Source organism: Zootoca vivipara, chromosome 15, assembly GCF_963506605.1.
Source record: "Zootoca vivipara chromosome 15, rZooViv1.1, whole genome shotgun sequence".
NCBI lineage: Eukaryota > Metazoa > Chordata > Lepidosauria > Squamata > Lacertidae > Zootoca > Zootoca vivipara.
Genome location: NC_083290.1, coordinates 11,050,057 through 11,065,931, shown reverse-complemented (window position 1 = coordinate 11,065,931; position 15,875 = coordinate 11,050,057). Strand labels below are relative to the sequence as shown.

General features: G+C 45.5%; 1 protein-coding gene across 1 annotated transcript in view; it reads left to right on the top strand.

Moving 5' to 3' along the window:
* Window positions 1-15,875, top strand: part of AUTS2 (activator of transcription and developmental regulator AUTS2) — a 700,397-nt gene that overhangs the window by 247,550 nt on the left and 436,972 nt on the right. Inside the window, exon 4 of the mRNA XM_060283030.1 lies at window positions 11,705-11,740. Coding sequence (XP_060139013.1) covers window positions 11,705-11,740 — 36 coding nt within the window. The remainder of the gene's footprint in view (window positions 1-11,704; window positions 11,741-15,875) is intronic.

Here is a 15,875-nt window from a genome sequence, read left to right as displayed (position 1 = left end):
ACAAATTAGCGGCTGAAGCAGCGCTGGCTTCAGAATTCTGGGGGCTCCAGACCTAAAGCTGCAGTCCTTGGCGCTTGCTTCTGAAGACAGGTATTGACTGGTTGATGCTGTGAGCAGATGTGTGACTTTCTTATGTTTACATTGTTTGCCATTTCAAGTTTTCTCCATTTTGAACCATTGCTTTACACGTGTGCAATGGCTTAAATTCTCATTGTTCCTCTTTCAAACATGCAAACCAGACCTTTTGCACATGGCTCTTGAATTTCTGCCCTTTGAAAACTTCCTACTGGGCTGAGTTCCAAGGTGCTGGCTTGGGTGTAAAGGGACCCCTGACCATTAGGTCCAGTCGTAACTGACTCTGGGGTTGCGCGATCATCTCACATTATTGGCCGAGGGAGCCAGCGTACAGCTTCCAGGTCATGTGGCCAGCATGACAAAGCCGCTTCTGGCGAACCAGAACAGCGCACGGAAACACCATTTACCTTCCCACTGGAGCGGTACCTATTTATCTACTTGCATTTTGATGTGCTTTCGAACTGCTAGGTTGGCAGGAGCTGGGACCAAGCTGGGACCAAGCAACAGGAGCTCACCCCGTCACAGGGATTCGAATTGCCGACCTTCTGATCAGCAAGCCCTAGGCTCAGTGGTTTAGCCCACAGTGCCACCTGCGTCCTCTGGCTTGGGTGTATACAACCCTATTATACAGCTTGGGACCAGGATACCTGAAATATTGTCTCTCCCCTTATATACCCATTTAATCACTGCATTCTGAAAATATCAATGTATAATACAACTGCAAATACTTGGCAATCATTATTAATTGATTCTATGCAATTTCTCACACCCACCCCCACACATTATTTTCCAATCAAAACTAAATTGTATCAATGCAGCCAAAATATCTTTTGAATCCCCAAGTCATGTGAAAACTTTTTCACAACCCCTCATTTTTGGAATTTGATAGGTGAAAAATTCAACACACCCTAAGTTTGGATTGTTTCTGCCTTTTATATAAGCCAGGCTCCACATATTTTAACTCTCCGTATGTCCAATATTCTATTATTTTGATGTATTTTACCAGGTTTGCGACTGTATAATAGCATTTCCTGTTGGCCTCCACCATAGCATGTGGCCCCCAAGAAATTCACCAGAAGCAAATGAGGTCCTCAACTAGATGAACCTTGGTTCTGGTCTATAAGGCTTTTCTTCACTGGTTTATGCACTGCAAACAGTGAAGGCTGGCCCATCAGGTCACTGCCTTAGCAGCCTCAGTCTGCTCTTAGCTGGCTACCACCTGCCCTGCCTTCTTCCTTACTGCTAGTCCAGAGGGTGGCCCTGGCTGGAGGAGGATGGGCACTAAACTAGAATCAGTTGACTCTGCCTGTCATTTGCTCAATGGCCTCCTTGCCTTTCTCCCTACCAGACCCAATGGGCACCAGCCACTACTGAACACAATAAAACTGGCACATTTCACAGAAATCATAGAATTGCAGAGTTTAGAATACAGGAATCACAGCTAAAGAAACCCTGACCATCCATCCTCTGCTTGAAGACCTCCAAAGAATGAGACTCCAGCATCTTCTGATGGTGAACAGCTCTTACTTTCAAGAAGTTCTTCCTCATGATGCCTTAGCTCATATGTGTAGGCTATGATACCACACAGATGAACACTTAAAAGCAAAAAATAACAACTCAGCTGGACTTTTCTTTCTCCTGGTTTGGGGTCACCTAATTCTAGACGGCCGAGAGGCTGTAATTCCGTTTTGAGCCAATAAGATTGCAGCCAACTGGCATTCCTATGTATGAGGACATGGAAACAGCCATGCAGACAAAACCATCTATTTTTTTTCTAAATAAAGAAATATTTCATGAGAGGTACCAAAGATAAGCTGAGAAAGTGGATCATTTTTCTGACAAAACTGAAAACAAAAGTTTGGGACTCGAGTGGTTTTGGCTCAGCATTCATCTCAGCAGCCGGAGCTTTGGAAATGCCCAAGTTCTGGAGACTTTTGTTAAAATCGCAAGAACTGACAGCCCTGGGATAAATGGGGTGTGGGTAATTGTAATCCATTCCCCACCAAGGAAAAACCTGATCTGTCAAAAAAGCTTGGCACCATCTCCGCTAATAACAATCCTTCACACACTTTGCTAACATAGCAGTAATTTAAGCATGCCTTTCCTCCGAAGCCTCACAATCTCCAGCTTGCTGGTGAATTTGACTGAGAGACATAACAAGCACGCGAGCAGATAAATATATTGCTAGCCAAACTTGTGGTGGCCTCCAGCCTTTTTGTCAGATTCTTTTCGTTATGAAAAGTAAATAGTCTTCTACATTTTCCTCCAGCTCAATCAAATGAAGAAATATTGTCTGCATTTCTTAGCAACATTTTGTGAGGTTTCCAACTTGTTGTAGGAACAACAAAAATCCCGTCTTCAGCCAGGATTCAGAAATGGTTTCTGTTTGGTGAGCCTTCCTGGGATGAGAGATGGCCCACCGGTTGACTCCTAATAAAAAAGGGGAGATGGGAATTTTACTAAAGAATATGCAAAGAGCAGTGTTTGTTAATTGAGAGTTATTAGGAAGAGGGATTGTCTGCCTTTGAGGGATGTGTGGGATGAAGGAGCACTTACGATCCTTTATATCAGGGACACCCAGACTAAGAAACTTAGGTTGCAATAAGAAACCCAGGTAGAGTAAGAAGAAGCAATTCTAACAATAAATACCCAGCAATGCCCTTCAGCTCTCTATATTGGACAAACAAGCCAAACCCTATGCCAAAGGATAAATGGGCATAAATCTGACATCAGGAATCACAAGACAGAGAAACCAATTGGAGAACACTTCAGTCTCCCAGGACATTCTATACAAGATCTCAAAGTAGCTGTCTTATTATAAAGACCTGGCCTGAACAAAGACATTGGATTCTTATCTCATTATACATGATAAAGCTATCTTTAGCCATCTCACCCCTTGCTTTTTCCGGTAAGACAAATTGCAGTTGTTAACAGTCATCAACGAGTTTCCACACCTATCAGTCAAACACCCATCCCCACCACCCTCCTGAGAATACCCCTACCCACCCTCACACTATATATATAAGGGTCTGGAGACTTCTGTTTCAGTGTATCTGAAGAAGTGTGCATGCAAACGAAAGCTCATACCAATGACAAACTTAGTTGGTCTCTAAGGTGCTACTGGAAGGAATAAATACCCAGTTGGCTGAAAACCTCACGAGCTGGCAAAGACTGTGGCTGTGTTTCCACCATTGATTGGTGACAGCTGTGGAGGCAAAGTCAATCTTCCTAAGTGGGTGAAGATGAGGATCGGAGGAATAATGGCTTGCAAACAAGCCTCCCTGTGTTAAGGGAGGCACAGGCTGAGAAAAAAGGCACAAACACAGTGGAGGAACTCCGACTGCATTCTCCGAGACGTCTCACAGAGCAAGCCTTAGATGGGTCATGGTTCTGATCAAATATAGATTTGACCCCCCCCCCCGGGTCCCCTCGCCTGTAATTCAGTCAGAGAGAGAGCACATCTCTGAAATAAATTAATGAACAGAAAACTTGCCCTCTGGTAGATTAAGGGCAATTAATTAGCCAACAGCACTTGACACCATGGTGATGAATCCATGTTGAGTCCCCTAAACCTTCCTGCCCCCCTCCCCTCTTGCTGCATCTCTGCTTCTGTTGGCTTTGGGTGGCGGGGAGGATGACAACTTGTTTTCTGCTCTCTGGATAAGGCTGCCCTCGGGGCTTCAGAGACGCCGGAGCTGTCAGCCCTCCCCTTCCTTATGTAAAGCAGAGCTCTGTCGCCAATTCCATCTCATCAAAAATCTCGCCTGCAGTAGAATTCGCTCAGCTGAGATTTTGCTCTTAGGCAAGATGGCTGCTCCTTCTGTTTTTCCTCAACCTGGAATTTGAGTCAGCCCAACATTCTCTTCCTCTCCCACTGTCACTTGCTCATATATTCACGCATTTAGCACATTTTCCAGTCTCACTCCCTCCCTCCCTCTTTCTCCCTCCCTCTCTCCCTTCTTCCCTCCCCCTCCTTTTTTTATTTATTTATAGACTCTCATCTCCACACATCGGTTCTAGAATATTCTAGGGCATTAAGGGAATTTGCTAATGGAGCATTGGAAATTGCGTTTAGAGCTAATGAAATATAGAAAATGCCGCAGCAAATTGGGCACTGGGAGAGAGAGAGAGAGAGAGAGAGAGAGAGAGAGAGAGAGAGAGAGAGAGAGAAGAAAGTAAACAATTAAATGATCACAACACCAAGGGCTCTGTGTTTGGCTCTTGTTACCAATTGTGGAAGAGATCTGCAAATTAGTGCAAATCACTCCCTGAAAACATTTGCTTAATGTACAGCCAGCGTCAGAAAAGCAAACAATGTTAGGGATTATGTGGTGAAAGGGGGCAGGAGTGTTGTCATAAATTGGACTATTGGCCTATATTGGCAGTGTGCTTCTATTTTGGTGATTATTCATAGTTTATGACATTTCACCACAAGAGCAGTGGAATAGATAGCACAAGCACACACAAATACACGTGTTTCATAGAACAGCAGGCAAAAAAAAAGTAAAATTAGCTGCAAGGGGGGGAAAGGTGTTCCCTGAACTTCAGAGGAGGCAAAGGGGGCCTGGCCCTTGACCGTGCATGTCAGCCCCTTAGTGACTGATTTCAGCAGTATGATTTGCCTGAAATTGGGTGGAGGCTGAGCAGATGGGACTTGTCGAATTCATTTTAGGACCATCTAGTCCAGGCATCCCCAAACTTCGGCCCTCCAGGTGTTTTGGACTACAATTCCCATCTTCCCCGACTACTAGTCCTGTTAGCTAGGGATCATGGGAGTTGTAGGCCAAAACATCTGGAGGGCCGCAGTTTGGGGATGCCTGATCTAGTCCATACTTTGAGCATAGAAGTGGCAAAACAAAAGCAAAAGCAAAACAAAAACCCAAAACAATAGGCTAATCTGCTGTTTGTGCCATTTTAGCCTGGTGTTCAAGCAAATGTGTGAGGGCATGAATTAGGTAGTGGGTGTGAGATTGTACGCATGTCCCTGCGTGCGCTGGTTCTGCCCCAATATCCCCACATTCACTGGCTCCGACTCCTCCAATTCCAACGGCCATCATTTTTGCATGAGGGTCCGAAGGGAAGTCAGCCAAATGTCTTTTGAGGCTGTCTTGCCAACGTGAGGCTACACTCCTGAACGTGGGGAAGCTTCAAGGCACAACTGGCTGAAGAACTGACCTCCCCGCTGAATGAATGGAGGCCAAGAGTGGGTGGTGCCAGGACATGTGACCTCTAAATCTTTTCTGCCTCTATACAGCTCACGAGGGCTATCGCTGAGTCCACAATAGCACTGTTGGGTTGCATTTATTACCTGCTGGATGTGTACATTCATATATTGCTTGAATCCCCCAATGTTCAGTTGTTGAGCTGTGGTACTCCATGCCCACTCCCTGCAGGGATTGACCGTGTGTCCCGTGTTCCCCTTGGGAACATGATTTCACAGTCGAGCCATCTCTACCTCTACCTGCCCCATACTCATAGCTGCCAAGTCTCCCGTATTCCCCGGGAAACCCCCGTTTTTCCAGCCGTTCCCAGCTTTTTTGTTTTTCCCCGGTTTACTTACCGGCCGGGGGGGGGGGGGGCTCCTTCTGTGCATGTCTGGAGTCTCTGGACACGCACAGAAGCGATTTCTGGCACGGCGGCCATTTTGGAACTGGGCGGAACATGCTCAGAAGCGACTTTTGATGCTGCTCTGCCCAGTTCGTAATGGCCACAGCGTGACTTCCGGCATGGCGGCCATTTTGGAACTGGGCAGAGCATGCTCAGAAGCGACTTCCAGTGCTGCTCTACCCAGTTCCAAAATGGCGGCAGCGCTACTTCTGGTCTGCCGTTCCCTTATTTTTCCGCCAGGAACCTGGCAGGTATGCCCATACTTAATGTTCAATACATGGCAAAATGGGTGGCGAAATGGCCTCACAGGCCAAATAGGGAGCCTTGGCCAGGTCTAATTGGGTCTGCAGGTTGGAGGCTCTCCTCCACCCCTTCTCTACACAGAGTAGGCCCTTCCAGCTAGAGATGGAAGGGACTGACGGCCTACTCCATGTACAACATGCATTCAACACCTAGCACTAGGGTAGCAAACATGGTTCTCTCCAGACATTGTTGGGATCCAACTCCTGTCGGCCCCAGCCAACACAGAGATGGTGAGGGATGGTGGGAGTTGTAGTCCAGGAACATTTTGAGGATGCCATGTTGGCTACTTCTGCCATAGGCAAATGATGGCTGCAAGCAGTGCTTCCCCCCCCCCCCCAGCCACAGCATGCCATAACTCACCTCTCAGGTGGGCCCCGTTATGGCGTGGCACTCTCCCTAACAGCTTTACATACTTTACATACTTCTGAGAGGCCTCAAATGAGCATTTCAAGTCAAAACGGAAGCTGGCCAGCTTGTGCAAGTCTACACCTTTTTTAAAAAAGATCTATGACTCCACCTAGCTCCTAGCTGCTCCAAGCCGCAATTGGTCAAGCTACGGGGTGGGGCCAATTTGTATTTCCTTTTCTTCAATCCATCTCCCATGTAGCAGCAGTAGGCTTTAAGCTTTCCAGCCAAGCCTCTACCATTGCACACACACACGTTTGCATGAGGACCCTTCCAAGCTGCCTTAGCCATCCGCCTGATCTAAGAGAATGAGGGAGGCCGGGATGCATTTATTTGACCTGCACCAGAACCATGGGAGACCCCCAAACCAGCTAGGAAAACACCTTGCCGTAGTTTTTAGCACCTCCATGGGCGATGAGTGTGGCTGCTGTCAAACTGGCATCTGGCGACTTACTATAAGAAACTCGCGGTGAGTTCCAGCACCTATTTTCCTTGCAAAATTGCACTGGCCGCAAGCGTAAGAAAAGTAGTGTGTCTCGAAGCTCCACCAAATTCTTCTACCACCAAGTCTCCCCAGTCTGCTGAATGACAGCCAGCTCACAATGCACATGCGAGGCTGCGAGGGGGAAGCGCCGCATGTCACCCCTGTTTTCTTCCAATGTGCTTGTTTTGTGTTTGGGTATGTGCGTATCCGAGGCCGGGCGCTCAGATGCTTTGTTGCATTATGTTAATTCCTCGGCAGTGCAATCAAATTCATGTCGTAATTAAAGCTGTCAGTTGGAAGGCAAACCAATGGCTGCAAAAACACAGCATAACAAATGAAGTGAAAGGCTTCTGCATGTAGCTATACAATGCTTCGCCAGGCATGAAATTAAATAAGTAATTTGATGTTGACATCAGAAATTGAAATGATACCCACTGTTCCTTCATTCTGTCAGACCTGCATAAACAATGGCCAGAACAAACAGGAGCAGCGCAAGTCGCTTCCCCGCCCTGATCCCTCTCGTAATTCACAATATATATGCAAAAGCAGTACAGCAGGCCCACTAAGACCTGAAGGGTGTAATTTCTATGGGTTCTTGATGAGCTGCTGAATACAGGAGAGCTGCTTCTTTTGCATCCCAGGGCCAAAACACTCCTCACTTTAAAACAGCACAATAGCCGAAAGCCTATTGAAATTTGACTGGATTGGATGTTATTTGCCGACTCATCTGTGTTTCCTGTTCCGCTTGTGGGTGCTTGAATCAACCATCGTGTGTGTGTGTGCGGGGGGAGTTGTTTTGCTTGTGGTCGGATGAGAAACGCCCCAATTCGCCCACAAACCAAAACATAATTATCATACGAAACCGACGCTTCTCTGAATTTTTGCACCGCCGTTTTCCAGGCAAATAAAAAAAAAAGGCACATATTAAGGTGAAAGTGTGCCTAAATAATGCATACATTATTATTTTTTAAAAAAAAAACCCATAGAAAGATGCACCATATTAGTCAAAGGCTACATACAAAAATATGTGCATGTTAGGAGAAGTTCACACTAAACAGCTGAAAACACCTGTCATTAAAATTGCATGTTAGAGTGAATTTCTCCCAATATATATACGGCCTCGGTCCTGTATACCTGAAGGAGCGTCTCCACCCCCACCATTCAGCCCGGACACTGAGATCCAGCACCGAGGGCCTTCAGGCGGTTCCCTCATTGCGAGAAGTGAGGTTACAGGGAACCAGACAGAGGGCCTTCTCGGTAGTGGCACCCGCCCTGTGGAACGCCCTCCCAGTAGATGTCAAGGAAATAAGCAACTATTTTACTTTTAGAAGACAACTGAAGGCGGCCCTGTTTAGGGAAGTTTTTAATGTTTAATGCTGTACTGTTTTAATATTCGGTTGGAAGCCAGATGGGCGGGGTATAAATATTATATATATATATATATGGTGTGACTAATAGACACACCTTTTCAAGTAACTGGGAGCCAGTGTGGTGTGGGGGTTATAGCATTAGGCTAGGACCAGGGAGACCCAGGCTCAAATCCTCACTGAGCCAGGATACTCACCGAGCGACCTTGGACCAGTTACGCTCTGTCAGCCTAACCAACCTTACTGGTTTGTTGTGAAGATAAAACAGGAGAGGGGGAGAACTGTGCATGCCACCTTGAAAGATGGGATGTAAACATAGTCATATTGTTTCCCCTGACAGGATACACTTTTTGTATGCTAATTTCACTAATCTCTGCATTTCTGCACAGATTGGGAAATGGTGTACCATAATTTGGACAGGTGCACATTTGGAAGGACAGCTGTGTTTCACTTCACGTGTTGGTTTGGGAAGTGTGAATTAGGTACTTGCTCATTAAAATGCAAACAGAATCATATCTGCACTGATGAAGAGCTGTGCGCCACATAGTAAAATGTGTTCTGATCCTCTTAACACCTCAGGGCAGCTAATTGGGATCTCAACTTGCAGTGAAATGGTCCACTTCTAATGTTCTGTCCCCTTAAGTCTGATTCATGCTAGTGAGGGACCACTTGCCTTTTCGTGCCATCTCTGGGGATTCATGGGGAGACACCTCATGGTGAACCATTGCAACCAAGCCGCCACTATTGCTTCTCTCTCTCTCTCTCTCTCTCTCTCTCTCTCTCTCTCTCTCTCTCTCTCTCTCTCTCTCTCTCTCCCTCTCCCTCTCCCTCTCCCTCTCCCTCTCCCTCTCCCTCTCCCTCTCCCTCTCCCTCTCCCTCTCCCTCTCTCTCTCTCTCTCTCCCCCCCTCTCTCTCCCTCACTCCCTCCCTCCCTCCCTCCTGCTGCAATTGGAAAATGCTTTAAAGAACACCATATCCCCAAACACTTGGGAAGAGTATTCCAAACCCATAGCCAGCCTTAAAGTTCAGAACCCTGCAAAAATATGTAGGAGGCATTTTATCTGGTCTTCTGGCAGTTCCCTCGCTGCGAGAAGTGAAGTTACAGGGAAGAAGCCAGAGGGCCTTCTTGGTAGTGGCACCCTCCCTGTGGAACGCCCTCCCACTAGATGTCAAGGAAATGAAGAACTATATTACTTTTAGAAAACATCTGCAATGGGAGGCTTTTAATGTTTTGGGGTTTACTATGTTTTTATATATACTGTAAGCTGCCCAGAGTGGCTGGTGAAACCCAGCCAGATGGGTGGGAAATAATAATAATAATAATAATAATAATAATAATAATAATAATAATAATAATAATAATAATGTCGTACCTCAGCTCCTGAACACCTTGTGAGTCAAACGTTTTGGCTCCTGAACAATTGGAAACCAGAATTGAGTGTTCTGGTTTTGGAACATTCTTTCGGAAGCTGAACATCTGACAAGGCTTCTACAGCTTCCGATTGGCTACAGGAGCTTCCTGCAGCCAATCAGAAGCCATTCTTTGAAAGTTGAAGGTTTCGGGAGTCAAACAGACTTCTGGAACGGATTCTGTTCGACTCTGAAGTACGACTGTAGTCTGCAGGCCTTGTAAGACAAAATTATCAACTGTTTTCATTTAATTCTTATTTTTGCAGGTGTACCACAACCTCGGTACATCTAAAAATGTTCACAGAACTGCTGTAACAAATGTTTTCTTGTCTTTGGTGCCACAAAATGTAATGCAAGTTTATCTAAATTCTAGTAATGTATTTATGATAACTTATAGCAGTGTTTCCCAAACTTGAGTCTTCAGCTGTTTTTGGACTACAACTCCTATCATCCCTAGCTAGCAGGATCAGTGATCATGAATTATGGGAACTGTAGTCCAAAACAGCTGGAGAACCAAGTTTGGGGGAAAAATGACTTAAAGCAACAAGATTGGCTTTATGTTCATATCATTCATTGACCATAGCTGTGGACCTAAAACACCAGCATGGTGTAGTGGTTAGAGTGTTGGACTAAGACCTCTGAAACTGGGGTCCTGATCTGCACTCAGGCTTGAAGCTCACTGGGTGACCTTCGACCAGTCATTGTCTCTCAGTCTACCCTACCTCACAGAGTTGTTGAAAGGACAAAATGGAGAGGGAGGAGAACCATGTATGCCATATTCTTGCTCCTTGGAGGAGAAGTAGGATATACAGTGGTACCTTGGTTTTTGAGCATCTCGGAAGCCGAACATTTCGGTATTCAAACACCAAAATCCTGGAAGTAATTGCTTCCATTTTCGAATGCACCTCGGAAGTTGAATGGCTTCTGTTGCATGTTTTTCAATTTTTCCAATTGAACTTGCAGCCAGCCCTTTGCGCCTTGGTTTTCAAACGGTCTTGCGGAACGGATTACATTCGAGAACCGAGGTAGCACTGTAACTTTAATAGACACATTAATAAAATAAAACAAAACTGACCTTAAGTGAGAAAAACAACTTTTGACTCTTGCTGTTCTCCTTGGAATTGCCAGTGCAGCCCCAACCAAATATGCAGAAGCCTATTTTGTGAGTTCACCTGCAGAATGGACCAGTGATGGTCTTTCTCTAATAAGGGAGAGAACTCATGCCAACTCATGCTCATTTTAAATTTTCAAGCTTTCCCCCCCAGATTTCACATGGTAGATTCAAATTGTCCACTAACAACTTTCAGCACCCTTAATGAACTACAAATCCCAGGATTCTTGGGGGGCTCCTGTGATGGTTTAAAATGGTGTGATAGTGCTTAAAATGTGCAGATGGGGCCTATGAAAACCAACTGAGCTAACTTTGGGGAATAAGTTGACAAGCAAACTCAGATGTTGCAAAAGAAAATAAGGAAAGAAGTGACATCCATTCATCCAAACCCACGGGGTCTTTTCCCCCTTGAATGCTGTTCATCTAGGGATTCTCAGCCACCCCCATCTCCCACTTGCTCTCATATCCTGCCTGCCCCTTCCCTGCCACAAAGCTAAGTAGCTGGAGTCCAGGGCATCGAATGCCAGCATGTCATGGAGGTTGGTTGATGTGTGTCTATTTAGTCTCAGCATAGGCCGAAATGCCATCATTAATTCATTACCCAGCTGCCTGTCAAATAAATTGGCAATTACACCCACCGCTGGAGTCTGGGTTTTCAGTAAATAGCATGTTACTTTCGGCGAGCTGTTGAGAAATGTAAAAAAAGGGGGTGGAGGAAAGAGTAAGGTGAGGGAAGTGTGTTTGTTTCACTAGCGGATGACAAGGGGCAAACAGTGTTGTGTTGATGAGAAACTTGATTTATTTATTTAAAAAGAGCTGGTGATGAAAGATGCAGGTTTGGAACATGGTAAAAAAGAAGACAAACAAAAGAAGAAGAAGAAGAAGAAGAAGAAGAGAGGGAGAGAGAGGTCTCTGATGTATCTATTTTGTTTTCTCTTCCAGAGCTCAGCCCCATCCAGCTTGGGAACAGGCTACTTCGTAAGTGGATTTCAACTTTTTAGATGGATGTTTTGGTATGGTGTAGGAGATGTCTATACACAAATTCAAGTCAAATCATCAATGCCATAAATATAACCACATATTCTTTCATTGAGTCTTCTGTGAGACCTGGGGGTGGGGGTCAAGTATTTATGTTTCTGTTATTGATCTTGCTTACCTCTCCGACGTTCAACAGAACTGAAATAAAATAAATGGAATGGAATGTGAACCTGATGGATTTTGGCCAACTGTTTAAGTACCTGCAAATACATGGTGGTGGAACAACAGGGCTGCAACCTTCCTAACACTTGTGAATTCAGTCTCTTGTTCCCTCCCAAACTCCTTTTGGGGGTCTGTGCCCCCTCTATTGCCTGGCCCACCACTGCCCAGGTTCCTTGCTGTTTTCCCTCAGAACCACACACCCCCTTTCTTATACCTCTACCCAAATGTCTATACTTTTCAGCTAGTGTCTCTGCAACATTTTGTCTCCAGCTCTGCCCCTACTTATCTGCGGTTTGTTGTTTTTGCTTCCTTTTTTACTGCCAGGAGTATCTCTGGCATATTGTCTAGCTTACCCCTCAAAACAACTTGCTCTTCCTGACCCAGCTGGAACCCGAGACACTCATCTCACTTTCCTCCAAACTTCCCTGAGGGCAGAAGGGTGGCTTTTTTTGGGGGGGGGTCTTGTTTCCTTTAACTGCATTAGTCTTTATAATGTTTTGACTCTGCTATTTTTGTACTAGCCAAAGCTGCCATAGCTCAAATAAGATGCTTTGGTTATAATTGTCAAGTGTGTGGATGCCAGTAGTTCTGGTTACAGGTAGGTAGCCGTGTTGGTCTGGGTCGAAGTAAAATAAAAAAATTCTTTCAGTAGCAGTAGTTTTGGGTTTTTTTTATGCCAGTAGTTTTGGGTTTTTTTTATGCCAGTAGTTTTGGGGTTTTTTTTATGCTTCACAGAATTTTGGTTTAAGTCAGTTTCCCCCCACCCGCACCAGCTTCCCCCAAACTCACTCTTTTTATTTTTTTAAAAAAATGTATGTATATTTTTAAAAATGTGTGATTTTGCCTTGGTTTGCAATGTATACCAGATGTGGAATGCAACAGCAGGCTGTGTGTGCCTCTCTGTTGGGAGAATATACCAACATGGTACAGTGGGCATTCTGTTCTGGAAAACGTGGCTATTGTATTCTTGGAGTCCTGAAAAACATAAATGTGAAATGTTATTATGATGAAGTCTCACCTTCAAAAATGTCAGCGGCATGGGTATATCAGTGAAACCTTTGTCGGTTGTTGGCAGTGTCTTCTCAAATGGGAATATTTAGAACAGCTTTTTTCCTTGCTGTCATATATACCTGTGCACATTTTTGGGGTGGGGTATGCAGACCCTTGGGAATGGATTGGGTGATCTCAGCAGCTCCCACCTCATCTCTTGTTTTGCTCCCTATCCATATAAAACCAAGGAAACAAGCACTCGGTCTGAGCCCATTTCTAGGGCCCTTGTGAAATGCTTCCCCTCCATTTTGCCCACCCCCACCTCCCATTTGCAGATGTCGAAAGTGGGAGAGGAGTAAAAAGATTTTGGGGGCACGCTTACTGTTGTTCATTGGACGTTGTCGGTGTTTTCTCTTTTTAAAAACTTTGTTTTAGAAGGGAGAGTGACGCAAAGTTAAGCAGTGAGCTTCATGGCTGAGAGGTAGGGCCTGGGTCTTCTACTCCAGCACCATAACCGCTGCACTCTGCTGCCTTTCAGTACTGTTGGCAGCAGTACTGTAGAGCAGACATGTCCAATGCGAGAGGAGAGGAAAGTGGGGTGTGGGGTGCCGATGTTCCGCATTTGGGATGAGGCTGGATAAAAGGAGAGTGCCTTTCCTTCCTCCTCCATACAGAGCAGTCAATCAGCTGTCGACTCCATTGGGGTGATATGTAGAAGAAGGCGATGGAATCAACCATGATTCCATGCTAAGGAAAAAAGGGGTTTTTCCTGGCCACCACCAACGCCTTAACCCTCACCCCTAAAGTGAAGAAGTTGAAGAATGACAATGGGAGGGTGGTGGTAGATCAGTGCTAGGTTTTGAAACTGTATAGTAGATCACAGCCTATTTGAAGTTGGACATGCCTGCTGTAGAGGAAGTCAAAGCCAGGAAACCAGGCATAGCTTCAGGTTTCTGTAGTATGTAAGTAAAACTGTATTGAAACTCTTTCTGAAGCCTTTTGTCCATGTAGCATCCACCTGCCCAGTTTATGTTCATTGGGCAACACTAGCTTCTAACCTTCAATCTTCTGACTTGTTCTAATATGAGAACCAGGTGGGAGACAAACAATGTTAGGAACAAAGAGGGTATCAAGATATCATGTACTGGGAACTTGTTTTTATTTCTTCCTCTGCAAGGATCAGCCTCAGACCTAGGAACAGAAGAAGCTGCCTTCTACTAAATCAGACCATTAGTCCATCTAGCTTTGTACTGTCTATGCTGATTGGTGGTGGGCTTCCAAGGTTCTGACTCTAGGAGTCTCTTCCAGCCATACCTGAATATGCCTGGGACCTTGTGCATGCCAGGCAGATGCCCTACCACCGAGCTACAACCCTTCCTTGCCATTCATTGGCTAAGCCAGGGGTGGGGAACCTGTGGCACTCCAGATGTTGCAAGATTACAGCTCCCATCAACCATGGGCACCAGCCATGTTTGCTGGGACTGAATGGAGACAGAATCATAAAATCAGAGAACTGTAAAGATGGAAGGGATCCCAAAAGTCGTCTAGTTCAACAGCACCACCTGTAATGCAGGAGTCACAGCTGAAGAATCCCACCCAACAGATGGCCACCCAACCTTTGCTAAAGCAACTCCAATGAAGGAGAGTCCACCACCTGCAAAGGGAGTCTGTTCCACTATCAAACATCTCTTACCGTCAGAAAGTTTAGTTGGAATCTCCTTTCTTGTCCTTTGAATCCATTGGTTTCAGTCCTACCCTCTAGAGCAGCAGAAAACAAACTTGCTCAAACTTCCATTAGGAATTAGGAATAATTTATTGGCCAAGTACCAACATACTTGGAATTTTGCTTCGGCTACATTGCAATGTGAACGTACCTTATACAAACACTGTTCCACTCACAATACAATAGCACAGCAAAGGAACCCCACCCATAACTGGCCTCCCCTTCCGCTACACAACTACAAATTTAACAATTTGATGGCACATGGGGAAAAAACTGTTCCTGTGCCTACCTGTTTTTGTGTATAGAGTCCTGTAGCGACGTCCAGATGAAAGTAAATCAAACAGATGATGACCGGGATGCAAGGATCTGCGACAATTCACTCTGCTCTCTTCCTAGCTCAGATACCATAAAGTGTCTCTATTGAAGGCAAACTAGCACCAATTACCCTTTCTGCAATTCTTACTGCTCATTGGAGCCTTTTCTTGTCCATCTTGGAGGCTGTGCCATAGGCTGTCCTACCCCCCTAGAGCAGCAGAAAACAAGCTTGCTCAAACTTCCTTGTGACAACCCTTTAGATATTTGGAAATGGCTATTCTATCTCCTCTCAGTCTTCTCTTCTTCAGGCTAAACATCCCCAACTCCTGCAACCAATTACATCCTGAGGACCACAGGTTTTCTACCCCTGGGCTTAGCTATCCACTCATTCACGTCAACACCCTTGGGTGCTCTTCTTTGTCACATTTACATCTTTCCCGTCTACAGCCATGGCACCTACCTATAGACACTTAACTGGCTTCCTAGTCCTTCCTTCTTTGGTTTTTGCCAAAATGTCAACAGCCTCCTTTAGACCGACTCCCTCTGTACCGTTCGTCTCCTTCACAACAACACCTCTTCCACAACAGCCATCCACCCGTCTGTCATCAGTTACTGAGGAAAATAAACTTTTTTAGCATCCTGGGCATGGTGCACACCTCCTGAAAACAAGACGAGGTGTCAATAGCTGCAGCTGTCATGAAATCTGCAGACCGCTCAAGCTGTCAATAACAGACAGGCTGTGTGCTAACAACGTGGCACTGTCTTTTCTTTTCCCACCCCTGCTGCCGTTTCCCAAAGCATGGGCCACTTTGTGTGAGCGCAGGCAGGCTGGCTCTTTCTCTATATCCATCTCTCATCCCTACTCCTTCCCTTCCCTTCCCCCAT